At 42.0% G+C, this 27,782-nt stretch overlaps 1 protein-coding gene across 1 annotated transcript; it reads left to right on the top strand.

Annotated features, from left to right (window-relative positions):
- Positions 1 to 32: 32 nt before the first annotated feature.
- Positions 33 to 27,545, top strand: ENKUR (enkurin, TRPC channel interacting protein). The gene is made up of 5 exons (XM_059660920.1): positions 33 to 801; positions 14,765 to 14,910; positions 17,217 to 17,440; positions 24,073 to 24,219; positions 26,945 to 27,545. The coding sequence occupies exons 1-5, from the start codon at positions 725 to 727 to the stop codon at positions 27,116 to 27,118; spliced, it is 768 nt and encodes a 255-aa protein (XP_059516903.1). The 5' UTR covers positions 33 to 724; the 3' UTR covers positions 27,119 to 27,545.
- The last annotated feature ends 237 nt before the right edge of the window (positions 27,546 to 27,782 follow it).

Below are 27,782 nucleotides of genomic sequence, written 5' to 3'. Positions count from 1 at the left end.
CCCACACGCCGCGGCCCCCGCTCCTGCGCCTGCGCCGGTGCAGCCTTGCGCTCCCGCGCGCCACACCCACCTCCGGAGCCGCCCAGCGTCAGGCACGTGACTCTCGTCAGGCTCCACCTACGAGCCAACTCCGGCCCCGCCCCTACCTGGTCGGCTCTCCACGTGGGCCGTGCGTCAGCGTGGCCTCAGCCGCTGGCCCCGCCCCTGCCGGAATTGGGACCTGCGCACAAGAGCCTTATTGTGTGACTTCAGCGCGCTCGCTGGGCTTTTGTGTCTGAATCTTTCTCCACATATACAGAGACAGAAAAAAGCAACATTTTTATGGGGACGCCGTTTTTCACCCCATTACTCCCAAAGGCACATATAAACGGTGGTTTCCTCATGGAGCTTTCCAGTTAGAAGAATTGAGCTGCGGTGACGGGAGAGAGGAAGCATGGTTTGCAGTGGAGCCGCCCACTTCCCCGTTGCCTAGTAACTGTTTCCATGGCAAGCGCGCGGTCTAGACGCTCAGCAACCCCAAGAGGAATAGAAAGAGTATCCTCTTCCCAAGAGAGGACGGCAAAAAGGGGTCAAAGGGGAACTGTGTGAAAGAGAGAAACCTTAGTTCCTTGAGAAGGCAAGAGAGTAGGAAAGGAAAGGGGATGCAGTGAAGAAAGGGACAGAGATACTGGTATTTTCATTTAAAAAAAAAAAAAAAGTAGTTTTGAGGAGCCGTTTGGTGGCCATGGATCCAACATGCCCTTCTGAGAGCATTTACAACCTCATACCCAGTGACTGGAAGGAGCCTCCCCCGCCTCCTAGGTATGTAGGCAATACAAGATTATCGCTTGAAACAAGAATGCGGAATAATTCTTCTATTTCAGGATTAATCAAAGCATCATATGACTTTTAAAAAGAAATAAAAAATACTTTTGTCTCAATGAAGTAACCTTGAATGATAACTTCTTAAAGAAAAGGTTGCAAAATCTAGCTACTCAGTATCTCAAAATTCAGAGAGGGCGATCCAGTGCCATTTTATGGTAGTCTCCTGTAATAGGGCATGTGACTTTTATAATTTATCTGATTGTTCACACATGATATGTGGTATATAATAATGTGAAATTTCTTGTTGAAAAATATCACAATTTTATTATCCTGTGTTAGGATATTTCATATTTGGTTTCAGGAGTTCCTTGTTTTATTTCTGACTGCTCTTTTTCTAAGGGTGTAGTACTTATTTTTCCCCTAAGATTATTGTCAAATATAAATTTGTTTCTGAGCCTCAATGTTTTGATCGGTGAAACAAAATAGACAGACTGGATAGTTTCTAAGGTCTTTTACGGGTCTTATAGATGGAAGGAAGAGTGGATGGAGAACCAAAAATATGTAACTCAGTTAAAATTTTTACATAGGTGATAGGACCTCTTAAATTCCCCAGTTTCAAAAAGGTCATCACAAACTAAACATACATTTACACTCCTGTGTAGAGACTTAGAACTTATTTAAATCTATGGGGAGAAAAGAAGTAGGTAATAGAGGAAATCTCATTTCTCCTAGTACTTGGCTGTCTTTTACCTTTGTCCTTTTCCTGATTTAAGTGAAAACCACATTGAAAGAGCGCTGGGCTAGGAGAAAAAACAAACAGGGGCTTCAACTAATTGGTTTTGGGATCATGAATAAATTTTCACTTGTTATTGTAAAAGAAATGAGTCTTTAGGGCCCCTTTCAGTCTAATGGTCAATTATTTTTACTAATATTTACATCTTCAATAAGAGGTTCCATTTTTTAATTTTTATATTTTTGTTATTCCTCACCCAAGGATATTTTTTCCATTTATTTTTTAGAGAGAGTGGAAGGGAGGGGAGGAATGGAGGGAGGGAAGGAGAGAGAGAGAGAGAGAGAGAGAGAGAGAGAGAGAGAGAGAGAGAGAAGAGAGAAGAGAGGAGAGAGAAACATCCATGTGAGAATGATACATCACCTCCCTAATGTACCATGACCTGAGCTGGGGATTGAACTGGAAACCCTTTGGTGCACCTATGAGACTCTAATCATTGAGCAACACCAGCCAGAGTTTCTTTGTTTTAACCAGAGCAGTACCTACATTGACTTCCATTAGTTTTTCAAAATCTAGTAGACATTGCAAAGGGGAATATAAAGTAAGAAGATATGATACCGGTGCACAGTTTATGAGGAGTGTTCAAATTAACTATTGGTAAATGGACTTTGGGTCCAAAATTCCTATATATTGTACAAGATAAAGCTCCTCCTCCCTATAACCCACTGGTAGGTTGTGGTTTCTATAGAGGACTGAATTTGAATGGTAAGATACTGTATTAGACAGGTGTTCTGGCCTTTGGTAAATTTAAAAGCTTTACTATGCATCTAGGTGATTTTTTCAAGAAATTTTATAGGAACAATCATTCTTCATTTGGCAAGCATTGACTGAGCCCCTATTAGGTGTATAATATTGCCCTTGGGGAGTGTTGCAGTGACAGCGCAAACATTTTGGTTTGCTCTGAAGGAGTGTGTAGGAAAAAGGAACTCATGGTGAAGGGACTAGAAGGCATCTAAATGTGATGCCACACAACTTTCTCTGTTAAGTCAGCCTACACTGTCAGCAACAACGATGAGGAGTTTTTAATTTGACGGCATGCACGAAAACCGCTAATTCATAAAAAAAAACAACAGAGCATAATTAATCACACTTTTTTCTCACCACACTAACACAAACTTGTCTGAATCTCCTTACTGATAGTAAAATTATATAACCATAAGAAATGCATTAAGCTATAAGGCTTATCTGTATTACTGAGTTATAAATCCAGCTTCAAGAAAACTCTCGGTGGCTCTTTGCAAGACTGGCAAGGTGATTGTCCAGCTTTCATAAAGAGTTGGATTCCTGGGAGAAATCAAAAATTGACTGTACTGTGCTCTCCCATACATCAGAGTTTAGTTTCCTTAGCAAACAAAAATATAAACATTAAAATATTGATATACTAAATTAAATAAATGTTACCAGATAGATATATGTAACCAAAGTGGGGTGAAGGGCAACCTTTTGCAGTGGAACTATAAGCTGGGACTTAAGATATAAAAATGTTAAAGTCAGCCCTGACTGGTGTTACTCAATGGTTAGAGCATTGGCCCTGAGCACTGAAGAGTCTCGGGTTCAGATTCTCAGGTAAAGGCATGACTGTGTTTCAGGTTTCAGCAACCAATCAATGTGTCTCTCTCACATTGACATTTTTCTCTCTCTCTTCTCTCTCTGTTTCTGTCCCTCACTCTATTTCTCTCTTTCTTTCCCCACTCCTTCTACCCCTCCCTATCTCCCTTCCACCCTCTCTAAAGAAAATCAATGAAAAATATCCTTGGGTGATGATTAACAAAAAAACAACACATGTTAAAGTTAATGAGAAACCATTAATCAGTTTTCAAAACTTCAGTTGCTGCCCTCACCCGTTTGGCTCAGTGGATAGAGCATCGGCCTGCAGACTGAAGGGTCCCAGGTTCAATTCTGGTCAAGGGCATGTACCTTGGTTGTGGGCATATCCCCAGTAGGGGGTGTGCAGGAGGCAGCTGATCGATGTTTCTCTCTCATCGATGTTTCTAACTATCCCTCTCCCTTCCTCTCTGTAAAAAATCAATAAAATATTTTTTTTTAAAGAACTTCAGTTGCTCATGATGTATGCGATGGTTTCCAAGATCATCACCAAATGTGTGACCCTTCTATTGATAACTCGTTACTTAATATCTCTAATCATTCTCTCTTTCCCTTTTGTTGAAAGTAATATTCCAATATGGCCTGAATGTTGACTTCTGACCTGCATTCCTTGATGCACAATACTTTTATTTATGCATCCATTAACATTATGGCAGTCACGTCCTATCATTGTTTCACATTGAAATTCCCACATGAATTATGACTAAGTTTAGTCTCTCCCATCCTATACTTGTGTAGCTGGTTCTTTTTTATCTAAACTTATCATTAATCTATGGAGCTAGTTTTGAATTTTGAATCTTTCATACACTCTCTTAACCATCCCTCCCAGCTTTGTGACATTTGCAGATCCAACGTATTTTATATCTCTATCCATCATTGAATAGGGCTAGTACCTTGCACTTTAATAGGCTACTAGATATTTCTTTCTAGACTGACAGCAATAAATGTTTCTGAGGATTCAGTCAGTCATCCAAATGCATTCATTAATCAGTTCATATTTCTCTACCTTATCAATAAGGATTTAATAAAGGGCTTTACTAACATCAAGGTGTATATTATGTCTAAAATATTTTCCTGATTTTTGAGTCTTATATTTCTTAAAAATGATCTTCATACCCCAGCTGGTTTTGCTCAGTGAATAGAGCATTGGACTGTGAACTGAAAAGTCCTGGATTTGACTCCGGTCAAGGGCACATGCTTGGGCTGTGGCTCAATCCCCAGTAGGAGGCATGCAGGAGGCAGCCCATCAATGATATCATCTCATCATTGATGTTTCTGTCTCTCTCTCCCTCTCCCTTCCACTCTGAAATCAATAAAAATATATTAAATAAATAAATAATAAACATAAAAATTACATTGAGAAAGTTGCTTTCCCATTTCAAAAACAAAAGATCTTCATTTCAGTGACCTGAAACTCCAAGTGGCTCATGCTATCATTGCTGCTCTACGAATTTTTAGAAGCTCTTTGAAATTGACATCAGGCTCACCAGCATGGAGTTTCTGTATACATGCATTTTGAAAATGAAATATTTAATGTCATAAGCACCCAGTAGTTGTTTCCTTTTTTATGCCTTTTTGGTTTTCATTGGGATAATTCCGACATGTAGTCAGAATTTCATTTTTGGAGCTTCGCATTTTTCTTGAACTACCTTCCATTTTATTCCATTTTAATGCTGTTATACTGTATTTTCTGAAGGTTTGTAACATCTTTTTGTTTAAACTCCAGTTATATATCTGAGTTTGCTAAGCAATCTTGACTATTATGAAATTTTAGATGACATAGATGACATAGTTACTTTCTTCTGAGGTTCTTACCTTCTTTGCTAAGTATAGCCAGTAATTGGGGAAAACAATAGTTCTTTTAAGTGAATTTATATTCACAGAAAATTTAGAATATCCAAATGTTTTTGTTTTAGCATAATGAAATTTTATGCTAAAATTCCCATTCTGTAATATATGGTCTTGGGCAGTTTTTTAATTAGTTCTGGAAGTCAATATTCAGGTTTTTCATCTGGCTATCTCTCTCTGCGGACTTACACAATAATAATACTTTTCTTCATCTCTTGTGTGTTTTTACCCAAGTGCACTTCTCATGCTTATATATATATTCATTCTTGACAAACATATATACATATATGTGTATGTGTGTGTGTGTGTGTGTGTGTGTGTGTGTATATATATATATATATATATATATATATATATAGGCCCGGTACACAAAAATTTGTGCACTTGGGGAGGTCCTTCAGCCTGACCTGTGCCCTCTCGCAGTCTGGGACCCCTCGGGGAATGACCACCTCCTGGCTTAGGCTCACTCCATGGGGAATTGGGCCTAAGCTGGCAGTCAGACATCCCTCTGGCAGCCCAGGAGCCCTGGGGGATGTCCACTTGCTGGCGGGGAGCAGGCCTAAGCTGCAGTTGGACATTCTTATCGCTGCTGAAGCAGTGGAAGAGGCTCGCACCACCACCGCTGTACTGGCAGCTCCTGCATTAAGCATCTGCCCCCTGGTGGTCAGTGTGGGTCATAGTGACCAGTCATTCCCAGTTGTTCTGCTGTTAGGGTCAATTTACATATTATCCTTTTATTATATAGGACTAGGGGCCCGGTGCACGAAATTCGTGCACTGGGTGTGTGTGTGGGGGGGAGTGTCCCTCAGCCCAGCCTGCCCCCTCTCACATACTGGGAACCCTCAGGCGTTGACCCCCATCACCCTCCAATCGCAGGATCGGCCCCTTGCCCAGGCCTGACGCCTCTGACAGAGGCATCAGGCCTGGGCAGGGGACCCTCATTTCCCCCCATCACTGGTTCTGCCCCCAGCCCAGGCCTGATGCCTCTGGCCCAGGCATCAGGCCTGGGCAGGGGACTCCCAGACCCCTCCGATTGCTGGCTCTGCCCTTTGCCCAGGCCTGATGCCACGGCCAGAGGCGTAGACCCCCATCACCCTCCGATCGCCTGATCGGCCCCTTGCCCAGGCCTGATGCCTCGGCCAGAGGAGTTGACCCTCATCACCCTCCGATCACCAATCACCGGATCGGCCCCTTGACTAGGCCTGAGGCCTCCGGCAGAGGTGTCAGGCCTGGGCAGGGGACCCCCAGCTCCCCGCGGTTGCAGGCTCCGCCCCTGCCCAGGCCTAACGCCTCTGGCCTAGGCGTCCGGCCCGGGCAGCGGGGACCTGCAGCTGTAGCGGCCCCACGATCGTGGGCTCCGCTTTAGGCCCAGGCAAGGGACCCCTAGCTCCCGGGACTGCCAGCTTCAACCATGCCCAGCTCCCATCGCTGGCTCCACCCCTACTTCCTGCTATCACTGGCCAGGGCGGAAAAGGCGCCTGATTCTCCAATCATGGCTGGGGGGCAGGGCAAAGGCGGCCCCAGGGCCGCCTTTGCCCTGCCCCCCAGCTCTTAGCTCCCCCCTGGGTTTCCGATCACTGTCAGTGGCAGGGGGCTTCTTCCTGCTTTCCCTTTTGCCTCCCTGCATTGTGCCTACATATGCAAATTATCCGCCATCTTGTTGGCAGTTAACTGCCAATCTTAGTTGGCAGTTAATTTGCATATAGCCCTGGTTAGCCAATGAAAAGGGTATCGCCGTACGCCAATTACCATTTTTCTCTTTTATTAGTGTAGATTGCCTGGCCATCCTGGGTGAGGGGCTAATGGATGTTTGCAGGCTGGCCACAGCCCCTTCAGGGTGGGGGTTCCCCCTGGGGTACCTGGCCAGCCTGGGTGAGGAGGTGATGGCTGTTTGCATGCTGGCCGCAGCACCTCCTGCGTGCTCCAGCTCCGTGGCTTCCGGACGCCATCTTGTTAGTTGTAGACTATCCCCCAGGTCAAACAGGTGTGTTTTTTTATTTAAGCAAGATGAATATCCAGTAATGATAGTAACAATAAGAATACCACTAATAAAAATAATGATAATTTGTTCGATGTATTAATGTTTATAATGTGCCAGGAACTGGTCTGTTTTATACAATCATTACTTAATTTTCACAAGAACCCTATGAGATGAGTCGTATTAGCTCAGTTGTAGGAAAGGAGAAACTCAGGCCCAGAACATTAGGGCAGCTAGGATGAACAAGAGCTAAGATTGAATGATAAGTCTGACATCAGAGCATATAACTTTAATCAGTTTGCACACTGCTTTTAATCTGAGTAATTGAAACAAACCTAATGAATACCTACTGCTTCAATAGCATCTATATTTTAGTCTTCAGATAATTTAACATGTATTAGATAGTGTTTAGTATTTATTTACACATTTCCACATTATAATGTAATAAGATTTTTAAAATTAGGATATCAAAGCAAATAAAAAATAATGATAGAAAAATAAAATAATACCACAAATGAGCATTAAATTCCTTGTACATGAAATGTATGCTTTAAAATATTGTAAGTTTGCTTGAAGTCTGGTATAAATTTGATTCAGTGCTAACTAGAAACTGGGCAACCCACAAAGGAAAAACATGCTTCCCATGATCCTCTAAAGGTCACTTACAGTGTAAGTCACATTTTCCATAAGACGAAAGCAAAGCAGTAGCTGAGAAGTAATCTTGGTATGAAGCCAGGATTATACGTCCTCCTTGGTTCATAGAGAGGAGAAACGATGTGTGTAATGTAATAAAGATTTTAGCCGCACTTTTACATTAAATACACTGAGTTTCATAGGTCTAATATTGCTCTCATTATTGACCAGTGGCCACATGCCAAAACATAACAAAAGCAACGCAGAGGCATGGATATGATGTGTCTGGATATGATATATGCAATTATATCACTATATTGTTTGAGTCAGTGAATAATTTTTCTGATCTCTACCTGAGTACTATCCAATAAAATGTGAGCCACATGTGTAATTTTTTATTTCCTAATAGCCACATTTAAAAGTAGAAAAAACCATGTAAAATTAATTTTAATGACATATTTAACCCAATATATCTAAAATACTATGACTTAAGAATATAACATAACCACAATTCAAGTGCTCAATATCCACATGTGGTTGGTAGCTACTGTATTGTACAGCACAGATCTAAGTGAAAACATTAACTACATATCCTTTTGATAATCTACCATATTTATTATTTCTCTCATCAGCTTGCAATAAGTATTGAGCAGCAGTGAGATCAACATTATATTCAATGACACATATATGTGATGTCAACTAAGCATAGCCTTGACAACCCACCAAGGTAGGAGTAGACTTGACATCCATTTATGGAAATTGAATTACTTGATATAGTCATGAGGCTGAACTGAAGACTATCACTTCAGTGCCTTTAAATAGGCTTAAGATGTTTTTATGTATGTTGACAAAATTCTCTTCAAGAAATAATTGGAAGGATTTTCTAATATAGTCTAGGTTTTAAAGTTCTGTGCAACAGAGAAACATTGCAATACTATTGGCCCAAATTTAAAAAAAGAAAGAAAAGAAAAGTAGTTAACCATTAATACACAAAGTAATGTATTAGGGGAAAAAAATCTCAATCAAGCTTTATCAAACTGTCCCAATTTTTTAAAAATATATTTTATTGTTTTTTTACAGAGAGGAAGGGAGAGGGATAGAGCGTTAGAAACATCAATGAGAGAGAAACATTGATCAGCTGCCTCCTGCACACCCCACACTGGAGATGTGCCCACAACCAAGGTACATGCCCTTGACTGGAATCAAACCTGGGACCCTTCAGTCCGCAGGCTGACGCTCTATCCACTGAGCCAAACCGGTTAGGGCCTGTCCCAAATTTTGGTCCATATTTATCTGAGTGTAATTAAGATAAACTACCTTAAAATGTATATCTAGAAAGTTGATATGACTCACTAAGTGGTGATTATTAGCAATAAAATAAATGCAATTATGGTATGTTTTTTGAAGATGATAATTTTTGTTTTAGAATAATCCATAGATCACATCTAATAAAAGGTAGAATGTATGGCCAATTATCTAATAAAGTCATTTTCTAGATCTTTATAATAAAACCACACCATCCAGAAAATTGAATAAAATGTAGTTATTGAGAAGAAAGTATAAGCTTTACATGTACTAATATGGGAAAAGATCACATGTGTTAAAATTTTAAAATTAAGTTACAATTTATACATAAATAGAAATACAGAAAACAAAATTTATTCTGGAAATGGATTGAGGAGAAGGGGGAACCTAGATTTTTATTAATTTTTAAAATTGAGATGTAATTGACATTCTATTAGTTTCACTTTTTTATAATTTAGAAAAATAAAGATGTATCATTAATATCTTGTTTTCTGTAACAGATGGGTAAACTTTGAGCTCACACAAGCTAATGTATTGAATCACAAGATTGCAAATTAAAAAGTGGTGAAAGTACACCTACTTCTTTTTTCCCCCAAAGGAATATTTTATTAACCAAAAGATCATATCTGACAATTCCAACTTTTGTGGAAATTTGAAGACACAGGTTTGGGTTGAACCTTATCTATCTAATGAGTTTGTTCAGTGTGGACCGTAATTGGTTCCTAGGCATTGAGTTCAAGATTGAGGAAAGGCCCCTAAAAGAAAGAAACCACCTCATGTTTCTTCAAACAAACGTATCCACATAAGTATGAAGAGAATACAAGTTGCTAAATGTGGTGAACTTCTGCTTCCAATCAAGGATGGAATTTACTTTCTCACCTTAAACAACTAAAACAACAGAAAATATATAAAAAAAAACAATGGTTTTCAGATACTGGACAATAGGCAGCACAGAGCAGTCATCCCTAAGAAAAGGGAAAGAAGCCCTACAATTGCTCCAACATATTCTCTGGAGAGAATTTATAGGGCAAAGCCCAGGGGAGAGGAATTGAAACAAAATCCAGCAGTTTCCTGAGTTAAGAAGACAGAGTTTAGGTTCAGGAAGGCCAAGACAAGGCATGTAGAATTCACAGCAAAGCACTGCGGGGGTGGGGAGAGAGAGAGAAAGAAAGAGAGGGGTAGAGAGGTATGGAAGTATGTGATGAAACTACTGAGGTCAGGGAAATAACTAACAGAAGGCAACAGAGCCAAATAAAATTCATATTCCCACCAGCCAGAGTGGAAACACCTAAGACACAGGGCATTGAGGAGTGTACTCATATTGCCTCAATAGTGGAGCCAAACTAGAACTAGACCAAAGCTCTTCTGGATTCAGAAATATAATGCATAACCAAGAGAAAAGTCAGTAAATACAAACAGACAAAGAATTGGTATCAATGCGAGAATTAGTAGAGAAGGATATGACAACCACTATTTTAAATATTCTCTGTGTGTTCAAAGAGTTAGAGGAGGAAAACATGAGCAACATGCAGGGAAAAATGAAAGGATTTTGAAAAAGACCCAAATATAACTTATAGAATAAAGAATACTATGTCTAAAATGAAAATAGAACACTGATTAACAGCATCCAAGAAACTGAAGAAAATATTGTTGAATGTGAAGTTATAATAATAAAACAATACAAAATAAAACAAAAAAAATGGAAAAGGAAAATGAATCAGTGACCTGTAAAAAATATCAGCTGCCTAACATAAATGTAAATAGAATGGCAGAAAGGGAGGAGAGTGGTGGGTAAACAGAATAAATATTTTACTAATTGCAAAAAAATTTGGCAGACTTAATGAAATCCCTAAATCCAGGAATCATAATAAAGAAAGAGGAGGAAGAAAAAAAAGAAAAGGAGAAAAACATTACCATACCAAGGGACATTACAATCAAATTTCTTAAAACCAATAATAAAGAAACAAAATCTTAAAAGTAGCCATAGGAAAGGAAAACCCATTGCATAAAGAGGAAGAAAGAAGGACAGCAGCCCTGACCAGTTTGGCTCGGTGGATAGAGCGTTGGCCTGAGGACTCAAGGGTCCCAGGTTTGATTCCGGTCAAGGGCATGTACCTTGGTTGCGGGCACATTCCCAGTAGTGGGTGTGCAGGCGACAGCTGATCGATGTTTCTCTCTCATAGATGTTTCTAACTCTCTCTCTCCCTTCCTCTCTGTAAAAAGTCAATAAAAAAATTTTAAAAAATAAAAAAAAGGACAGCAAATATCTTATCAGAAACAATAGAAGTCGCAAGTTAAAATGTTCTTAATACACAAGAAAGGGTATGAGTCAGAAATGTGAATTTACACAATGAAATGTGAATTTACACAATGAAATAACACTGAAAATGGGAAATACAGAGTGTCCCCCCAAAAATGTATACACACTTTAACAGCTGATAGCTCAGACATTTCTTTCTTTTCAGATTTAATTCATTGGAATGAATAATTATCAAAGTGTGTATACATTTCGGGGACACCCTGGATATGTATAAATATTTTTTCTTTTAAAATTTCTTTAAAATATGATTAAAGAGATTCTTAAAGGAAAATTATCACAATGATTGTGGGTTTTATAACCTATATAGAAGTAAAATATATTACCACATTAGGACAAAGATTGGGAGAGGGATAAATGCAAGTATTCTTTTATAAGGTTCTTATACCACATGTGAAGTGGTATAACATTATTTGAATGTAGCCTGTGATTAGTTAAACATATATATTTATAGTAAACCTTAGAATTTTCACAAGAGAAAAACAAAATCCAAACATAAATAAAAATAAGGCAGGATTTTTTTAAAAAGATGAATGAACAATAGGATATACAGAAAACAAACAGCAAGGTGGAAAACTTAAATGTGAATATAAAAATCATATTAAATGTGAACGGTCTAAGCATGCCATGTAAAAGAGATTGTTAGAAAGAATAAAAATTCTTTGCTCTCCATTAAAAAAAAACTTTAAAAATAAAGACACAAATAAGTAAAAAGTTGAAGAATGGAAAAATACTATGTCACCACAAATCAAAGGAATGCTGGAGTGGTTATATTCATATCAGACAGAGGAGATTTTAAAATACAAAATTTTTGCAGGTTTAAAAAGCATTAAAAAGCAATGATGAAGTGGTTAGTTTTTCAAGAAGATATGGTAATCCTAAATACTACACACCTACTGGCAGTGTCAAAAATATATAAAACAAAAACTAATCCTATCTAATAAAAGAGAAACATGGTAATTAGCCATAACTTTGCTACCCTCCCCATTGGCTAATCAGGGAGATATGCAAATTAACTGCCAACCAAGATGGCGGCCAGCAGCCAGGCAGCTGATGCGAACATGAACATGAGGCTTGCTTACTCCATTGATGGAGGAAGTCAACGTTCCCCACCTGCCGCAGCTCAGCTCTGAGCTCCGGATGAAACAATGTTGCAATTATAGAACCTAAACAAACCCCAGAAACCTGCTTTCAGCCAGTGCGGCATCAGAGCTTAGAGTGGCCAGTGATGGCAACAGAATTTCAATTATAGAATATAAACAAACCCAGGTACCTGCTTTCAGCTGGCAACAGCCTCAGAGCTGGAGCCTGCACTCAGCTCCAGTGACAGCTATAGAAGGTAAATTAATCCCAGAATAAAAAAAAAAGAAAAAAGGAGAGGCTGGGAGCTTCAGTCACCCACCAGCCTGAAAACAGCCATCAGCCCCTCACCCAGACTGGCCAGGCACCCCAGTGGGGACCCCCACCCTGAAGGGGGTGTGACCAGCTGCAAACAGCCATCATCCCCTCACCCAGGCTGGCCAGGTACCCAAGCAGGACCCTCACCCTGATCCAGGACACCCTTCAGGGCAAACCAGCCAGCCGCCACCCATGCACCAGGCCTCTGTCCTATATACTAAAAGGGTAATATGGAAACTGACCCTAACAGCAGAAGGACTGGGAATGACTGATCACTATGACACACACTGACCACCAGGGGGCAGACGCTCAATGCAGGAACTGCCCTCTGGTGATCAGGGTGCTCTCACATGGGAGGAGCTCTGCTCAGCCACAAGCCAGACTGATGGCTGCCAGTACAGCGGTGGTGGTGGGAGCCTCTCCTGCCTCCTCAGCAGCGCTAAGGATGTCCGACTGCAGTTTAGGCCTGCTCCCCGCTGGCAAGTGGACATCCCCCGAGGGCTGCTGGGCTGCCAGAGGGATGTCTGATTGCCATCTTAGGCCCAATCCCCTGGGGAGCGGGCCTAAGCCAGCAGGTGGTCATCCCCTGAGAGGTCCCAGACTGCGAGAGGGCACAGGCCAGGCTGAGGGACCTCCCACCCCCACAAATTTTTGTGCACCAGGCCTCTAGTCTATCTATAATAATAAAACCATAATATGCTAATTAGACCAGAAAGTCAAATGTCCTTCCAGACAAAGCCTCAGCACTGCAAGGGCTGAAGGCAGGCAGTGGCAGCAGCTGTGGGATGATGGGGGCAGTGCCTTCCCCTGATCGGCCAGGGTTGCCTCCTGCAGAGGTAGGCCAGACTGTGGCTTAGGTGCGCTCCCAGTGGGGAGTGGGCCTAAGCTTTCAGTAGGACATCCCCTGAGGACTCCCGGACTGTGAGACAGGGCAGGCCAGGCTGAGGGAACCCCCCACCCAGTGCACAAATTTTTGTGCACCAGGCCTCTAGTATATATATAAAAGTCTAATATGCAAAGTGTCGCCTTGGGAATTCAACCTGGTGACGGGGAGTTTGATTGCTTGCTATGACATGTGCTGACCACCAGGGGGTGGTGTGGAATGAAGGAAGCCTGGCCAACAGCCAGGGAAGGAAGGCCCCGGCTGGTAGCCAGAATGCTCCAACTTAGGGACTCTACCTATGCATGAATTTCATGCACCGAGCCTCTAGTAGAACTATAAGAAGAAACAGACAAATCCACAATTATAGTCAGAGATTTCAGTAATTAATAGAACACTACCAACCAGTTTGACCTAATTGTCATTTATTGAACACTCCAGCCAACAATAGCAAAGTACACTTTTTTTTTATAATTAGGAATCATTAAGATATCTGAAAAAATCCCAAAATATTTGAAAATCAAAAAATCTAAACAAGCTCCTAAGTCAAAGATGTCAAAAGGCAATTAAAAAGGTATTCTGAGCTTAATAAAAATGAAAGGATTGCATGTCAAAATTTGTGGGATGCAGCTAAAAACTATACATAGAGGGAATTTTATAGCTTTAAATACTTATAATAGGAAAATATAAAAGTTTAAAGTCAAATATCTACACTTGCACCTTAAAAACTTAACAAAGAAAAGCAAATTAAATCCAAAATAAGAAGAAATAGTAAAGATCAGTGCAGAAAATTATTGAAATGGAAAATATGTAAACGTTAGAGAAAATCAATGAAAAGCTGGTTCTTTGAGGAGAGCAATAAAATTAATAAACCCCTTGCCAGACTGATCAGAAAAAAAAAGGGGGGGTGGAGGGAGAGAGGAGAACACACACACACACACATAGACAGATGAAAATCACTATTGGTGCCTCATATGTTCAAAGAATAATAAGGAAATACTATGAACCTCTTAGCCCAGCACCTCTTCCTTAGGGCAAAGCTTCTCTCTAGCTTTGACTAAACCTGAAGACAGGGTTCAGATAATTATGCTTTTTGTCTATTTTCCAATGAATATAGACTTACTTAAATTAGAAATGTATATCCTATGTTAAACTTTAAATACTTTTTACTAGACATATAAATGCTGCAACGTCTTTTAATTCTAGGTACATATCAGTTTTTAAGACAGCTGTGAAAGAGGACATGAAAAAAGTTAAAACTGCAATGAAGACTATGGGGCCACCAAAAGTTGAAGTACCTTCTCCAAAGGATTTCCTGAAGAAACATTCAAAGGAAAAAGCTGCACCGACCAGTAGGTTTTATCACTCTTTTTCATAGTAACAGAAGTTTATTTTGCTACAATTCTGAGGGCTGGACCCAAGATCAAGGTGCTGTCAGGGTGTTTTTTTTCTAAGGTGTCTCTTCCCTTGTAGGCGGCAGTCTTTTCCTGTCCCTCCACGTGGCCTTCCCTCTGAATGTGTCTTGGATTAGGGCCCACCCTAATGACCTCATTTTAACTTAAGTACCGCTTTAAAGATCTTGTGTCTAGCTCTGGCTGGTTTGGCTCAGTGGATAGAGCGTTGGCCTGCAACAGAGAGGTCCTGGGTTTGATTCCAGTCAAGGTCATGTACCTTGGTTGCCGGCACGTCCCCAGTAGAGAGTGTGCAAGAGGCAGCTGACTGGTGTTTCTAACTCTCTATCCCTCTCCCTTCCTCTCTGTAAAAAATCAATAAAATATATATTTTTTTAAAAAAAAGATCCTGTGTCCAAACACAGTCCCAATGTGAGATACTGGAGGTTAGGTCTTCAATGTATGAATATTGGGAGAACACAATTCAGCCCACAACAAAAGGTAAATCTAGTCCATAGGTTTGGTTTTAGTAATAAGTAGAGGGTGGGGCCAAGGAGGTTTACAGTTGTGAATACATGAAACTGAGAGATGATTCTTGTATTATTATTTATTAACTAGGGGCCCGGTGCACGAAATTCGTGCACTGGGTGTGTGTGTGTGGGGGGGGAGTGTCCCTCAGCCCAGCCTGCCCCCTCTCACATACTGGGAGCCCTCAGGCATTGACCCCCACCACCCTCCAATCACAGGATCGGCCCCTTGCCCAGGCCTGATGCCTCTGGCCTAGGCGTCCGGCCCGAGCAGCAGGAATCTGCAGTGGCAGCGGGGGGCGCCGCGATCGCGTGGTCTCCGCCCCTGCCCCTGCAGGAAGCCTCTGACTGAGGCGTCGGCCTGGGCAGCGGGGACCCACAGCTGCAGCGGCCCCGCGATCGTGGGCTCCGCTTTAGGCCCAGGCAAGGGGCCCCTAACTCCTGGGACTGCCAGCTTCGACCGTGCCCAGCTCCCATCGCTGGCTCCACCCCTACTTCCTGCTATCACTGGCCAGGGCGGAAAAGGCACCTGATTCTCCGATCATGGCTGGGGGGCAGGGCAAAGGCTCCCCGCTGGGTTTCCGATCACTGTCAGTGGCAGGGGGCTTCTTCCTGCTTTCCCTTTCGCCTCCCTGCATTGTGCCTACATATGCAAATTAACCGCCATCTTGTTGGCAGTTAACTGCCAATCTTAGTTGGCAGTTAATTTGCATATAGCCCTGATTAGCCAATGAAAAGGGTATCGCCGTACGCCAATTACCATTTTTCTCTTTTATTAGTGTAGATGATTGTATTATTTATTTGTTTTACAACTGTAAACCTACTTTTGCCCCAACCTGTATGGATTTTTTAAATAAATAATAAAAGTTATATAAGCTCATAAAATGCTCCAACAATGCAGAAATTAATAAAGTCAAAGTCCCTAGTAATTGTGATGGGGTTAAGATTTGAGTAAGGTTTTTCAAGAGAGTTGTTGCCTTTGGCCCTTAGGGGGGGAAAGAGTAATTATTTTACATTTTAATATATTTACAAGCCATTTTGATGTGGCTCTGTCAAAAAAGATGAGTTGGATTGGTCAGGTTGAAGAGACTATGTAAAAGTGGACAGTTTCACCTGCAGCTAATGAAGAGAATTTGATATAGAGAAATAAAATAAATGTGCATAGCAGTTATTTTAGGCGAGCTGCAACCAGGGAGGAGTGAATAGGAAACTTCAATTATATTGGTAATGCTTTATTTGTTAAGCTGTATGTTAGGTACCTTATATTAATAGTAGTTTTAGTGGAAAAAAAATAGATTCTTGGGCTTTCAATACATCAAGCTTTTTTATTTATGTGGTGATTTTACAGTAACTTTCCTCTGAAGAAACAATTATTCATAATACTGACAATACTCATAAAAAAAAGTTTTAAAGTTTGAACTTTTTTCAATGGGAAAGCTGAACTTTTGTTGTTGAAATCTTTATAAGAAAGTATTTTCACAATAGCTAGTTAAAATAGTTAGCTAACATATATTTGGGGGGTGCTTATCTTCTTCCTTAGACTTTTATACTGTTCTTCGAGATATTAATTAAGTTGCACTTAATTTTTACACTTACAATTACTGATTTTTTATCTTAAACATTTGAATATATTATAATAAAACTCCAATATACTAGTGGTAAAATATCTAGATGTTACAGATAGCACTAAGTAGCAATGTTTATAGTTTAATATTAACAAGGATATATTATATTTCACAGAAAAGAAATTTGATCGGTTTGGGACCAAAAAGCCTCCTGTGCCACTGAGGACTGATCATCCAGTCATGGGCGTACAGAGTGGAAAAAACTTTATCAATACAAACGCAGCCGATGTCATTATGGGAGTGGCTAAAAAGCCTAAACCAATTTACGTTGACAAAAGAACTGGAGACAAGCATGATCTTGAAAGTTCTGGACTAGTTCCAAAGTACATCAATAAAAAGGTAACCTTGTGATATATTATTTTTAGACCTGAGATTCAAATAATTTAAATACAATGTTCACAATAATTGTCCATATTATCAGTAATAGTGCTCTCATGGGACAAGTTATCTAGGTTACCAGTTCTCATTCTCCTGATATCTGTGTTTGGTGCAAATCTTGAAATGAATACCATATAGCTCAGTAGAGGAAAACTAATTATTTTTCTTTAATTTTAATTTTTAATATATTTAATAATTATAACAAACATTCTCTAAAATATAATAATTTTAGGTGGACAGTCATTAAAAGCACAGTCATTACTATAAGTCTAAAAAGAATAACCTTTCAGAAGAGCCTAAGATTTAGTTATTAGGTTTCAGTGTCTTGTAGCAGAATGAGAAAAATGAAGAGTAAACAACTTTAGAGCCATCCATCCTATTAGCGTAATGTAGCTAATTCACATTATTTCAACTTGAATGTATTCATTTGCTTTTAGTTTGAAATAAAGCGGACCTTGAAAGCACTGGACAGTAATATAGTCCTCTGGGACCTTCATTTCTATTTGAAAAGGCACTAATCAGATGAACATAGAATTTCATCAGTGAAAATTATAGAAGCTTGGGTTTAATTGTTTAAATATAGAAGATCTTTAAAATTAAAAAAGCTTACCAAAAAATACCTTATACAAAACCTATTTTACTTTGTATACTTCCTATATATTAAAAGCCTAATATGCAAATCGACCAAATGGTGGACTGACTGGTCGGCGGGGGGCAGGGCTGGTGAGCAGGTGGCACCAGGCCAGCCAGAGTGGGTACCAGCTGGCAGAGGGAGGGGACAGCAATCAGGAGGTGATGGTGACCAGTGGTGGCAGAGGGGTCATCGGGGGGATGGGGCCGGCCGCTAACCAGCCAGAACCATCCCACCCTCCCATTGGTCCATGGGTCACCCCCGAAAGAGGGAGGCCAGACTGCAGCTTAGGCCCACCCCCCCGCAGGAAGCATCCCCTGAGGGCTCCTGATCTGTGGGCTCCTGATCTGTGAGAGGGCTCCTGATCTGTGAGAAGGTGCAGGCCAGGCTGAGGGATTTTTTTTGCACCAGGCCTCTAGTATAGAGCATAAAGGTACTTGAAACACACATCCTATACTAATAAAAGAGAAAAATGGTAATTGGCGTACGACCGATACCTTTTTCATTGGCTAATCAGCGAGATATGCAAATTAACTGTCAGCCAAGATGGCGGCTGGCAGCCAGGCAGCTGAGAATAGGAGGCTTGGTTGCCCCAGCGATGGAGAAAGTCAAGGATCCCCGCAGCTGCGGTGCTCTGAGCTCCTGAAGCAACAACTCCAAAAGATACAATGTTTCAATTATAGAAGCTAAAAGATGGCGGTTAATTTGCATACTCAGGCTCCAAGCAGAGCGAAGCCAAACAGCCCTGAAGCAGCAGGGCAGAGAGGCCTCAGGGCCTGGGATCAGCAGAGTCGAGAGGCCTCCCGGCCCGAGATCAGCGGAGGCCAGAGTCGGCCCAGCCCCGCAATCAGGGAGGCGAGAGTCGACCCAGCCCCGCGATCAGCAGAGCCTAGAGGCCCCCCAGGCCCGGTTATCATCCGAGCCGAGAGGCCTCCCGGCCCCGCGATCAGCGGAGTTGGAGGCCCCGCGATCAGTGGATCCTAGAGGCCTCCCGGCCCCAGTGATCAGCGGATCCGAGAGGCCTCCCAGCCCCGGTGAACAGCGGAGCCGAGAGGCCTCCTGGCCCACGATCAGCGGAGTCGGAGGCCCCGAGATCAGCGGAGCCAAGAGGCCTCCCGGCCCCAGTGATCAGCAGATCCGAGAGGCCTCCCAGCCCCGGTGAACAGCGGAGCCGAGAGGCCTCCTGGTCCACGATCAGCGGAGTCGGAGGCCCCGCGATCAGTGGATCCTAGAGGCCTCCCGGCCCCAGTGATCAGCGGATCCGAGAGGCCTCCCAGCCCCGGTGAACAGCGGAGCCGAGAGGCCTCCTGGCCCACGATCAGCGGAGTCGGAGGCCCCGAGATCAGCGGAGCCAAGAGGCCTCCCGGCCCCAGTGATCAGCAGATCCGAGAGGCCTCCCAGCCCCGGTGATCAGCGGAGCCGAGAGGCCTCCTGGCCCACGATCAGCGGAGTCGGAGGCCCCGAGATCAGCGGAGCCAAGAGGCCTCCCGGCCCCGGTGATCAGCGGAGCCGAGAGGCCTACAGGCCATGGTTATCAGCAGCCGAGAGGCCTCCAGGCCAGGGATCAGGGGAGCTGAGAGGCGTCCTGGCCCTGGGATCAGCAGAGCAGCGAGGCCTCCCAGCACCGGGATCAGTGTGACAGGGTGCGGAGCCCCAACCCTCTGATCGGCCCTGCTCTGTGTGTGACAGGGTACAGAGCCCCAACCCCCCTGATGGGCCCTGTTCTGTGCATGACAGGAGTGGCGCTGCAACCTCCCTATGGAACCTGCCTTGAGTGTGACAGGGGGCGGTGCCCCAACCCCCCAATCGGCCCTACCCTGAGCGTGACTGAGGGTGGCATCGCAACCTCCCAATCTGCCCTGCTCTGTGCATGACAGGGGGCAGTGCCCCAACTCCCCAATGGGCCCTGCTCTGAGCCCGACCAGGGGCTGCACCTAGGGATTGGGCCTGCCCTCTGTCACCCGGGAGCAGGCCTAAGCCAGCAGGTCATTATCTCCTGATGGGTCCCAGACTGCGAGAGGGCACAGGCCAGGCTGAGGGACCTCCTCTCCCAACCCCGAGTGCACAAATTTTTGTGCACCGGGCCTCTAGTGATAATATAAGTGCAAAACACACATGGCAAATATGAGTGCAAAACCCTAAAAATAATAATCTATATATATAAAAGGCTAATATGCTAAGTTCCCCTCCCACTGTCCGACAAGTCGCTATAATATGCACTGACCACCAGGGGTCAAACACTCAATGCAGGGGCTGCCAATCTGCGGTGACTTGGCAGTGGCAGTTTGCGGATGATGCACCCCGAAACCAGAGAAGAGGGAGCCCAATTCCTTGCGGGGCCACACGATTCTACCTTCGGCCGTGGGTTATGTTGATGCTGGGGCACTGTCAGCCCCAAATCCGGTTTACTGCACACTCGCATTTGCGTTCCACATCCTGTACGACAGCAACTTTGCAGAGTGCCCTCTTGCACTCTGGGACGCTTTGGGGAATGTGGGAGAGCTGGTTTCAGCCCAATCCCCACAGGCCATGCCAAGGCACCCCACCTGCCAGAAGGACCCCGCTCATTCTGCAGATGCCAGGGAGGAACCAAAGGAGGTTGGCTCCAGGGTGTGTCTGGCCCATCTCGCCCAGTCCCGCCCCACTGGCCACCTTCTAATTAATTTCCTTTCAATGTGCATGAATCCGTGCACTGGGTCACTAGTGCATAATAATAATAAGGCGTGGCAAAAAAGAAAGACGGAAGAAAGGAAGGAAGAGAAAAAAGAGAAACAAAATTGCGTTGATGTATGAGGGGGCTTGTGTTGAGATAATCCAGTGATGTGCCATGAGAAATCCTGTGCCTGTTCAAAATCAAACAGGAACCTCAAGGCTGTTGTCAGAGGACACTGCTTGTTCCCTGAGAAATTGTCATGCCATAGGCTAAGGCACCTTTGGAAGATGTTAGCAGGAATCTAGGAGTTAGTAGCACATGCCGATTCAGTTATTTTAGGCTTCTCTGGATACTTCCTCCTCCTAAGGCCCCTGGAGCCTGCACATAGCCCTTGTCCCATAGGGTGTGGAAAACAGAAATTTCACTCTCCTGGCCCTTCAAAGCTATTACCAGTCCATTATTTCTCCACCATCATGTAAAAACCCTTCTCCTTTGATAGTCATACCACCAATTGCCATATAGTCTGCCCCTCCTTCTGGCGCCTTCTGCCTAAGTTGTCCACTTCAGTGTATTTTCTGCCTTGAACAGAAAATTAGAAGTAAAAATACATTAAAGAGACAGAAAAATATTAAGTATGTCTACCTGAGCTTGTTTACCAAGCCATCCAAACACCACAATATTATTGTCCCCTTGTTGCTGGCTGAGCAATCAGGGCTCATGATGGACTTACTCAACTTACTTCCAGTTTATGTTATTTTTTTAAAAAAATCTATTATTGGTCAACTTACTTTCCACTTATTAGTTATATTTTTCAAAAATCTGCTATTGGTGAGTGAGATCATAAGTCCTTTTTAAGGGCAAGGTCATTTGTAAAAAGTGAATAAATCTCATGTTTTAGTTCCAAAAATATATTTGCCCATTTGTGCCATGAGGCATGGATGATTGCCTGAGGCACATAGCAATAGTAGTAAAGGGATCATTTCAAATTTTACCTCCGCCACTTACTTAACTCTATGATCTTAAACAAGTTATTAATTTATCACAGGGTTAGAGTGAAGATTAAGTGATATAAAATATATTAAGCACTTGACATAAGACCTGGCCATTAATAAAAATTCAGTAAAGGGTAGATATTATAATATATGCAATTATTATTATCAATAGTATGCATTATTCTTTAATGATTCAACACATAGGAATATTTCAGATCACTGAAGCTTTTAGCTATTTGTGAGAGAGTTGACTTTCCTAAAATGTATCATATGATTCCCTTTATTAAACAGAGTATGCCAAATATAACTTAATCTTTTTGATGGCACAAAATCATTATTATGACCCTCAGTAACTGTACTGAACTATAATGAGGTATTTCCCTCAGTGTTTTCTGGAATGGATTGGACTGTTTACCACTGCATTAACAAGAATACTGTGCTCTTAGAGTTTATTTGTTGAGTGCTTTGCAACTTTCCAGAACACATTCACAACTAGGATTTCTATCCCTTATTCAGGCAGAATTGGTTGGGTTATGCTATAGTAAAGCTCCAACATTTCAGTAACTAAAACAAACTAAGTTGTATAGTTTCCTTGTGCCACATGTCCATTGAGGGTTGTTGAAAGCTCTGCTTATTATCCTCATATCATAACCCAGGCAACCCCAAACATCTCCCATCACTATTCCAGAGAAACAGAACGTGGCAAGTCACCCAGTAATTCTTCAGGCTTCCACCCAAAAGGTACTGAGGTCACTTCCACTCACATTTGGCAGGTCAGGTAACATGACTATGTCTTACTTCAAAGGGAGCAGGAAAGTGTTGTCCTACCAAATGCCCAAAGGGAGAAGAACCAGAATATTTCTGAATAGTTTTAATGACTACCTTCTCTCCAACAACTGTTTCCTGAGAGAGGTCTTTCCTGATTTTTGTTATTTATCTAAAATAGCTCCTATTCTTTCTTTCCCCCTTTTATATTTATTAGATATATCCTATCTAATAAAGAGGGAATATGCTAATTGACCCTCACACCATCGCAAAGATGGCAGCATCCACAGCCAATAAGGAGGGAATATGCTAATTGACTGCCCTGCCCTCAAAGATGGCGGCACCCACAGCCACAAGATGGCCAGCAGGGGAGGGCAATTGTGGGAAATCAGGCCAGCAGAGGAGGGCAGTTAGGGGTGACCAGGCCAACAGGGGAGGGCAGTTGGGGGTGACCAGGCCAGCAGGGGAGGCAGTTGGGGGCAACTGGGCTGGCAGGGGAGGGCAGTTGGGGGCAACCAGGTTGGCAGGGGAGGGCAGTTGGGGGCGATTGGGATGGCAGAGGAGAAGTTAGACATTGATCAGTCTGGCAGGTGAGTGATTAGGGGGTGATCAGGCTGGCAGGCAGAAGCAGTTAGGGGCAATCAGGCAGGCAAGTGGTTGGGAGCCAGCAGTCCCAGATTGTTTAGGCCCAATCCCTGTGGTATCGGGCCTAAATCGACAGTCGAACATCCCCCTAGGGGTCCCAGATTGGAGAGGATGCAGGCTGAGCTGAGGGACACCAACTCCCCCCCCCCCCCCCCCCGTGCACAAATTTTGGGCCTCTAGTATATATATAATCTCCTATTTTATACCCTGTTTTTGGTGAGTTTCTTTCACCATAGAATGCACATTCCATGAGGACAGAAACATTGCCTTTTTTACTCACAAATATATCTAGCACCAAGTACAAATAATTTTTTGAAGAATAAACAAGGAGTAGTTCTGTTTCTCAAAATAGTGATAACTATCACACATATTCACTGATCTGGGAGAATCACAGCTGACTAGTTCACTGTCAGCCTTTGTAAGCAGCCCAGAATTTTGCATTTCCCCAAATAGGTCCCAAGTCAATTTTCTGGCAAAGCAGATGTGCTTTGTATCTTTCAAGAGTTGGTTTTGATGATGCCTTGGAAGTAAGTATCTTATTTAACAAAACCTTTCGAAGGAGACCTCAAGATATTTAAGATATTTCAAGGTAAAAGCTGAAGTAGTATAAGCAATAAAGAAAAGCCAGCTCTTAGGGGTAATGTAAGGGCTGAGTCATCAGCCAAGAAGCAGGGTCTCGAAACATTCAGAAGAGGGAAAACAAGCTGCCACAAATAACAGCTCAAATGGTTTTAAAAGACCAGAATCAACTAGTTCCCAATAGAGGGAAAGTCACTGAATTTTGCCAGTTTGCAGTGTTGTAAGTAAAGGCTTTAAGTCTGTACCATTTCATTGGTTGGTATGTACACGTATATGAGTGCATTCAGGATACTGATTTTTTTTCCCCCCCCTGAAAAATTCTTGTAAGGATTACGGTGTCACACCTGAATATATATGTAAGCGAAATGAGGAAGTGAAAAACGCTCAGGAAGAGTATGATAACTACGTCCAGGAAAGCCTCCGGAAAGCAGCCATGAAAAGGCTCTCCGATGAAGAGAGGGAAGGAGTGCTGCAGGTAAGGGTCCTGTAACTTCTGGCTCCATGTAACTTGAGAACACCTCTTAAAGAAAGGTCTGCCGCCAGTGATTAACAAAGCAGGCACTTTGACTTTCAAATTCGATGGCTCTCTTTTAGTTATGGTGACAACTCCATGCAGCAAAGATGACTCTTCAGGGAAAACCAAAGTTGAAATAGGGATTAGTATTTGTTTCCAATTTGGTGAGCGTCTGTTATTTCCTGAAGTAGTTAGTGTTGTAAGGAAGCCCACCTTCTTCTTCAACAAACATGCCTACAGAGAAGAAAAACATTTTTATTTTTATTCTCATGTCCCTGAATTATTAAAAATAATACCCACAAAATAGACATTTTTCACTAGATGGAGCTCTAGAATAATTGAAACTCTACAGACCATCATTTTGTTTTCTATAAGACAAATGTTGAGATTTTTTAATGTATCCAGATGTTAGATTTAACATGTATTTTTCTTATTTTGAAAAAATACTTAAAGATAATATTTACATCGGAGTGTTTGATACAAGATTTTATCTGAAGCACTTAAAATATTAGGGATGTGAGCATGGTTGTATTTATTAACTATGTACCTACTTGTATTCTTCTATAGTCATCCCATCTCTTATAGAAGTAAAAATAGTACTTTACCTATTATTTTTGAAAGCTTTCTACAAAGTCATTTCTAGTGACCTTTTAGAAACAGAAAAAAAGGTTCTCTTACCACATTAATTTCTGTTGAGAAATGGGTTCATATGCATTATAAATTCTTAACATTTAACAATTCCTTAATAATCATCAATAAACATTTTTAAAATGTCTATTTCACATACAGTATCATGCTAAGCCCCAAAGATATTAAGAAGGGTAGGTGAAAATTCCTGCTGTAGGAATATTGTCATTTAATTGATGGATGTTGTGCCCAGATTTCAAAGTTCCCAAGACCCCCAGGGAGCCAGTCAGTCCGATGCAAAAGCAAAGAGTCATCTATTTCAAACCCGGGTTTGGCTCCCCTGCCACACTCACCGATGCAACGGTAAGCTCCAGTGGCCAAGAGAGAGAGAGGCCTGATGGGACAGGGGGTTTTAAAGGAGGGTGGAGTGAGGGCAGGAGAGGGGACTGTGGGCCCCACTGATTGGCCAGGCGCGAGTCGGGTCATCTCTATGGCGCGCACGTCCCTTGATTGTCATTGGTTAGTTTAAAGAAATCCTGGGCGTGGCCAGCAGGGGCCTGGGCTTCCGGGAAGAAGGCACTCTCCTGAGCACATGGCGGCCGCCCCAAAAATGGAGGACCCAGGGCAAGATGGAGGGTGCAGTCCTAGCCCCCCCCAGGGCGAGCTGAGCCCGGGCTCCAGGGGCCAGTCCGGTTGCTGGGGGTCCAGTAGATCGACCAGTTCCAGCCCAGGCAGGAAGTCCACATCCTCCATCTCGTTCCCGGGGGCGTCAGCGATCGCCTCCTCCTCCATCTCCTCGGGCGAGGGCACGCGCCCCGCCCCGCCACCGCTGCTGCTGCCGCGTGGGTCCGGTCCGGGGGCGGTGGGCGGGTGGCAGCCTGAGCCGGGCTCCCGCCGTGGGCTGGGGAGTCTGTGCCCGAGGCCGCCAGCAGCGTGGTCAGGCCCCGAGACGACTGGCCCTTTCAATGGATAAGATTAATTTTTTACTATAAGGGTTTATTATGAAGGCATTATTATATAAGACACTTCTAATCTCATAAACTTAAATGCATGGTCACGATTTTCAAGGACCATATTATCAAGACAATACTTTTATTGTAGTTTCAGTTTTACTTTTTTGTTTGTAAAAAAAAAAATAACATGCATCCAGAGTGAATAAAATAAAGTGTTAATTTACAAAATTTTATTGCATGAATTCAATTAGTAGTTGAATACCATTTTGTCAGTGGGGCCTCAGTGTACTGTGATAAGAAATCGTAACAACACTGAGATAGAAATAACCGTTATTGCTCCTAAGAGATCCCTAATTTTGAATTTGTTGGTTACTGAGAATATAAAAATTAACTACATTATTAAATTAGCATGTGTGTTACATTTAATGACATTTCAGTAATTTCTAAAATACATTACTGGAAAGTATAGATCCCTTGGCTCTATGGAGGAGGAATTCTAATTCATTGAAAGAGACATAAAATATAATATCTTGTGAAATTGAATTTTGGTATTTTGTACAATTCCATTTACAAGAAAATAAGACCATGCAAGTCAGAATCAAATATTTTGATGTGATTTTTCTGTTGAAGAATGAGGATGGTGGTATGAAAAGAAAATTCTAAAGAAAAAAAATTTAAAAATGTTTAAGAAATAATTTTCTGTTCAAAAATGTTTTTTTAATGTCTGAGGGTACCAATTCTAAGTTGTTGTTTTTACCAAAAAGCATTTCCTGTGAGGTTAGTTTTATACTATTCATAACTCTGCATGTGCATATTTGTTGGTAAGACAAGTACAGTAACATTAAAAACAGAGCAAATAAATACTCCCACTGGGATCTGAGCACACAATCAGGACAGGGTTTGGCCTCTGTACAGTATTTGTTGTTACTGTGGCCAAGTACTTGATAAATACATATCATTTTAAAAGTCACTTTTGCCAGTTTGGTTTTTTAACCTGTTTACATTTTGCTTACCAGTGTAGTCTTCTTTATTATTTAGTTTACTTTACAATGTACTTTACCTTGGCAGTTGACGGTAGTAGCTACAGTTTCCCTTACCATTTGCAGGGGCTAAAAAAGAACTGGGAAGAGGTGCATAAGGAGTTCCAGTCCCTCTCGGTCTTCATCGATTCCTTACCAAAGAAGATCCACAAGCAGAGGCTGGAAGAAGAAATGAAGCAACTGGAACATGACATTGGTGTCATTGAAAAGCACAAAATTATTTATATTGCCAATAAGTAACAATGGATTTTTAAAGGATAGTAATTTTAATATAGAAAAAGAAAACATGGAAAACATACAAATGAAACTAAGTTTTTCAAAGAGGAAAAGGCTATGAAGAGAATAAAAATAGTCTTTACCAAAATGTGTAGGCAGTGTTTAAAAATTAATGGGATTTTTTCTTACACAAGAAAACATTTTTTTTTATCAATTTCAGGATTTTCATGTATAAACTAAGATTTAATGTTATCTGTTCCAGTTCTTTAGTGTATTATTATTATGTACTTGTTTCCCATAACCATTAATTTCTGAGCCCTGAAAAATAAACTCAGCACTCAGAACTTTACATTTTTCTACACTACATGATTCAAGGAACACAACATTAAACTCTGTTAAGTATTTTGAATTGGAAATAGTGGCATATCCTTTCTTACTACACTAAAGTGTTTTCTGCATATTGTTTCAGAGTTCCACAAACTTAACAGCATATATTCTCTGGTAGCTCTGTCACTTGCAGCTATTCCCAACTATAAATATTTATGATATCCCAAGTGCATACTGCAAAGCTTATATTTGGAGGAAGACATATTAAAAAGATAACATAAAATCAAGGAGACAACTTTAGAATGCATCATTAAAGAGAACCGCCTCCTTCCTAGCATCCAACTTTGAAAAACTTCACTCC

The sequence above is a fragment of the Myotis daubentonii genome, chromosome 1, assembly GCF_963259705.1.
Source record: "Myotis daubentonii chromosome 1, mMyoDau2.1, whole genome shotgun sequence".
Lineage (NCBI taxonomy): Eukaryota > Metazoa > Chordata > Mammalia > Chiroptera > Vespertilionidae > Myotis > Myotis daubentonii.
This window is presented reverse-complemented; position numbering and strand designations above follow the sequence as displayed.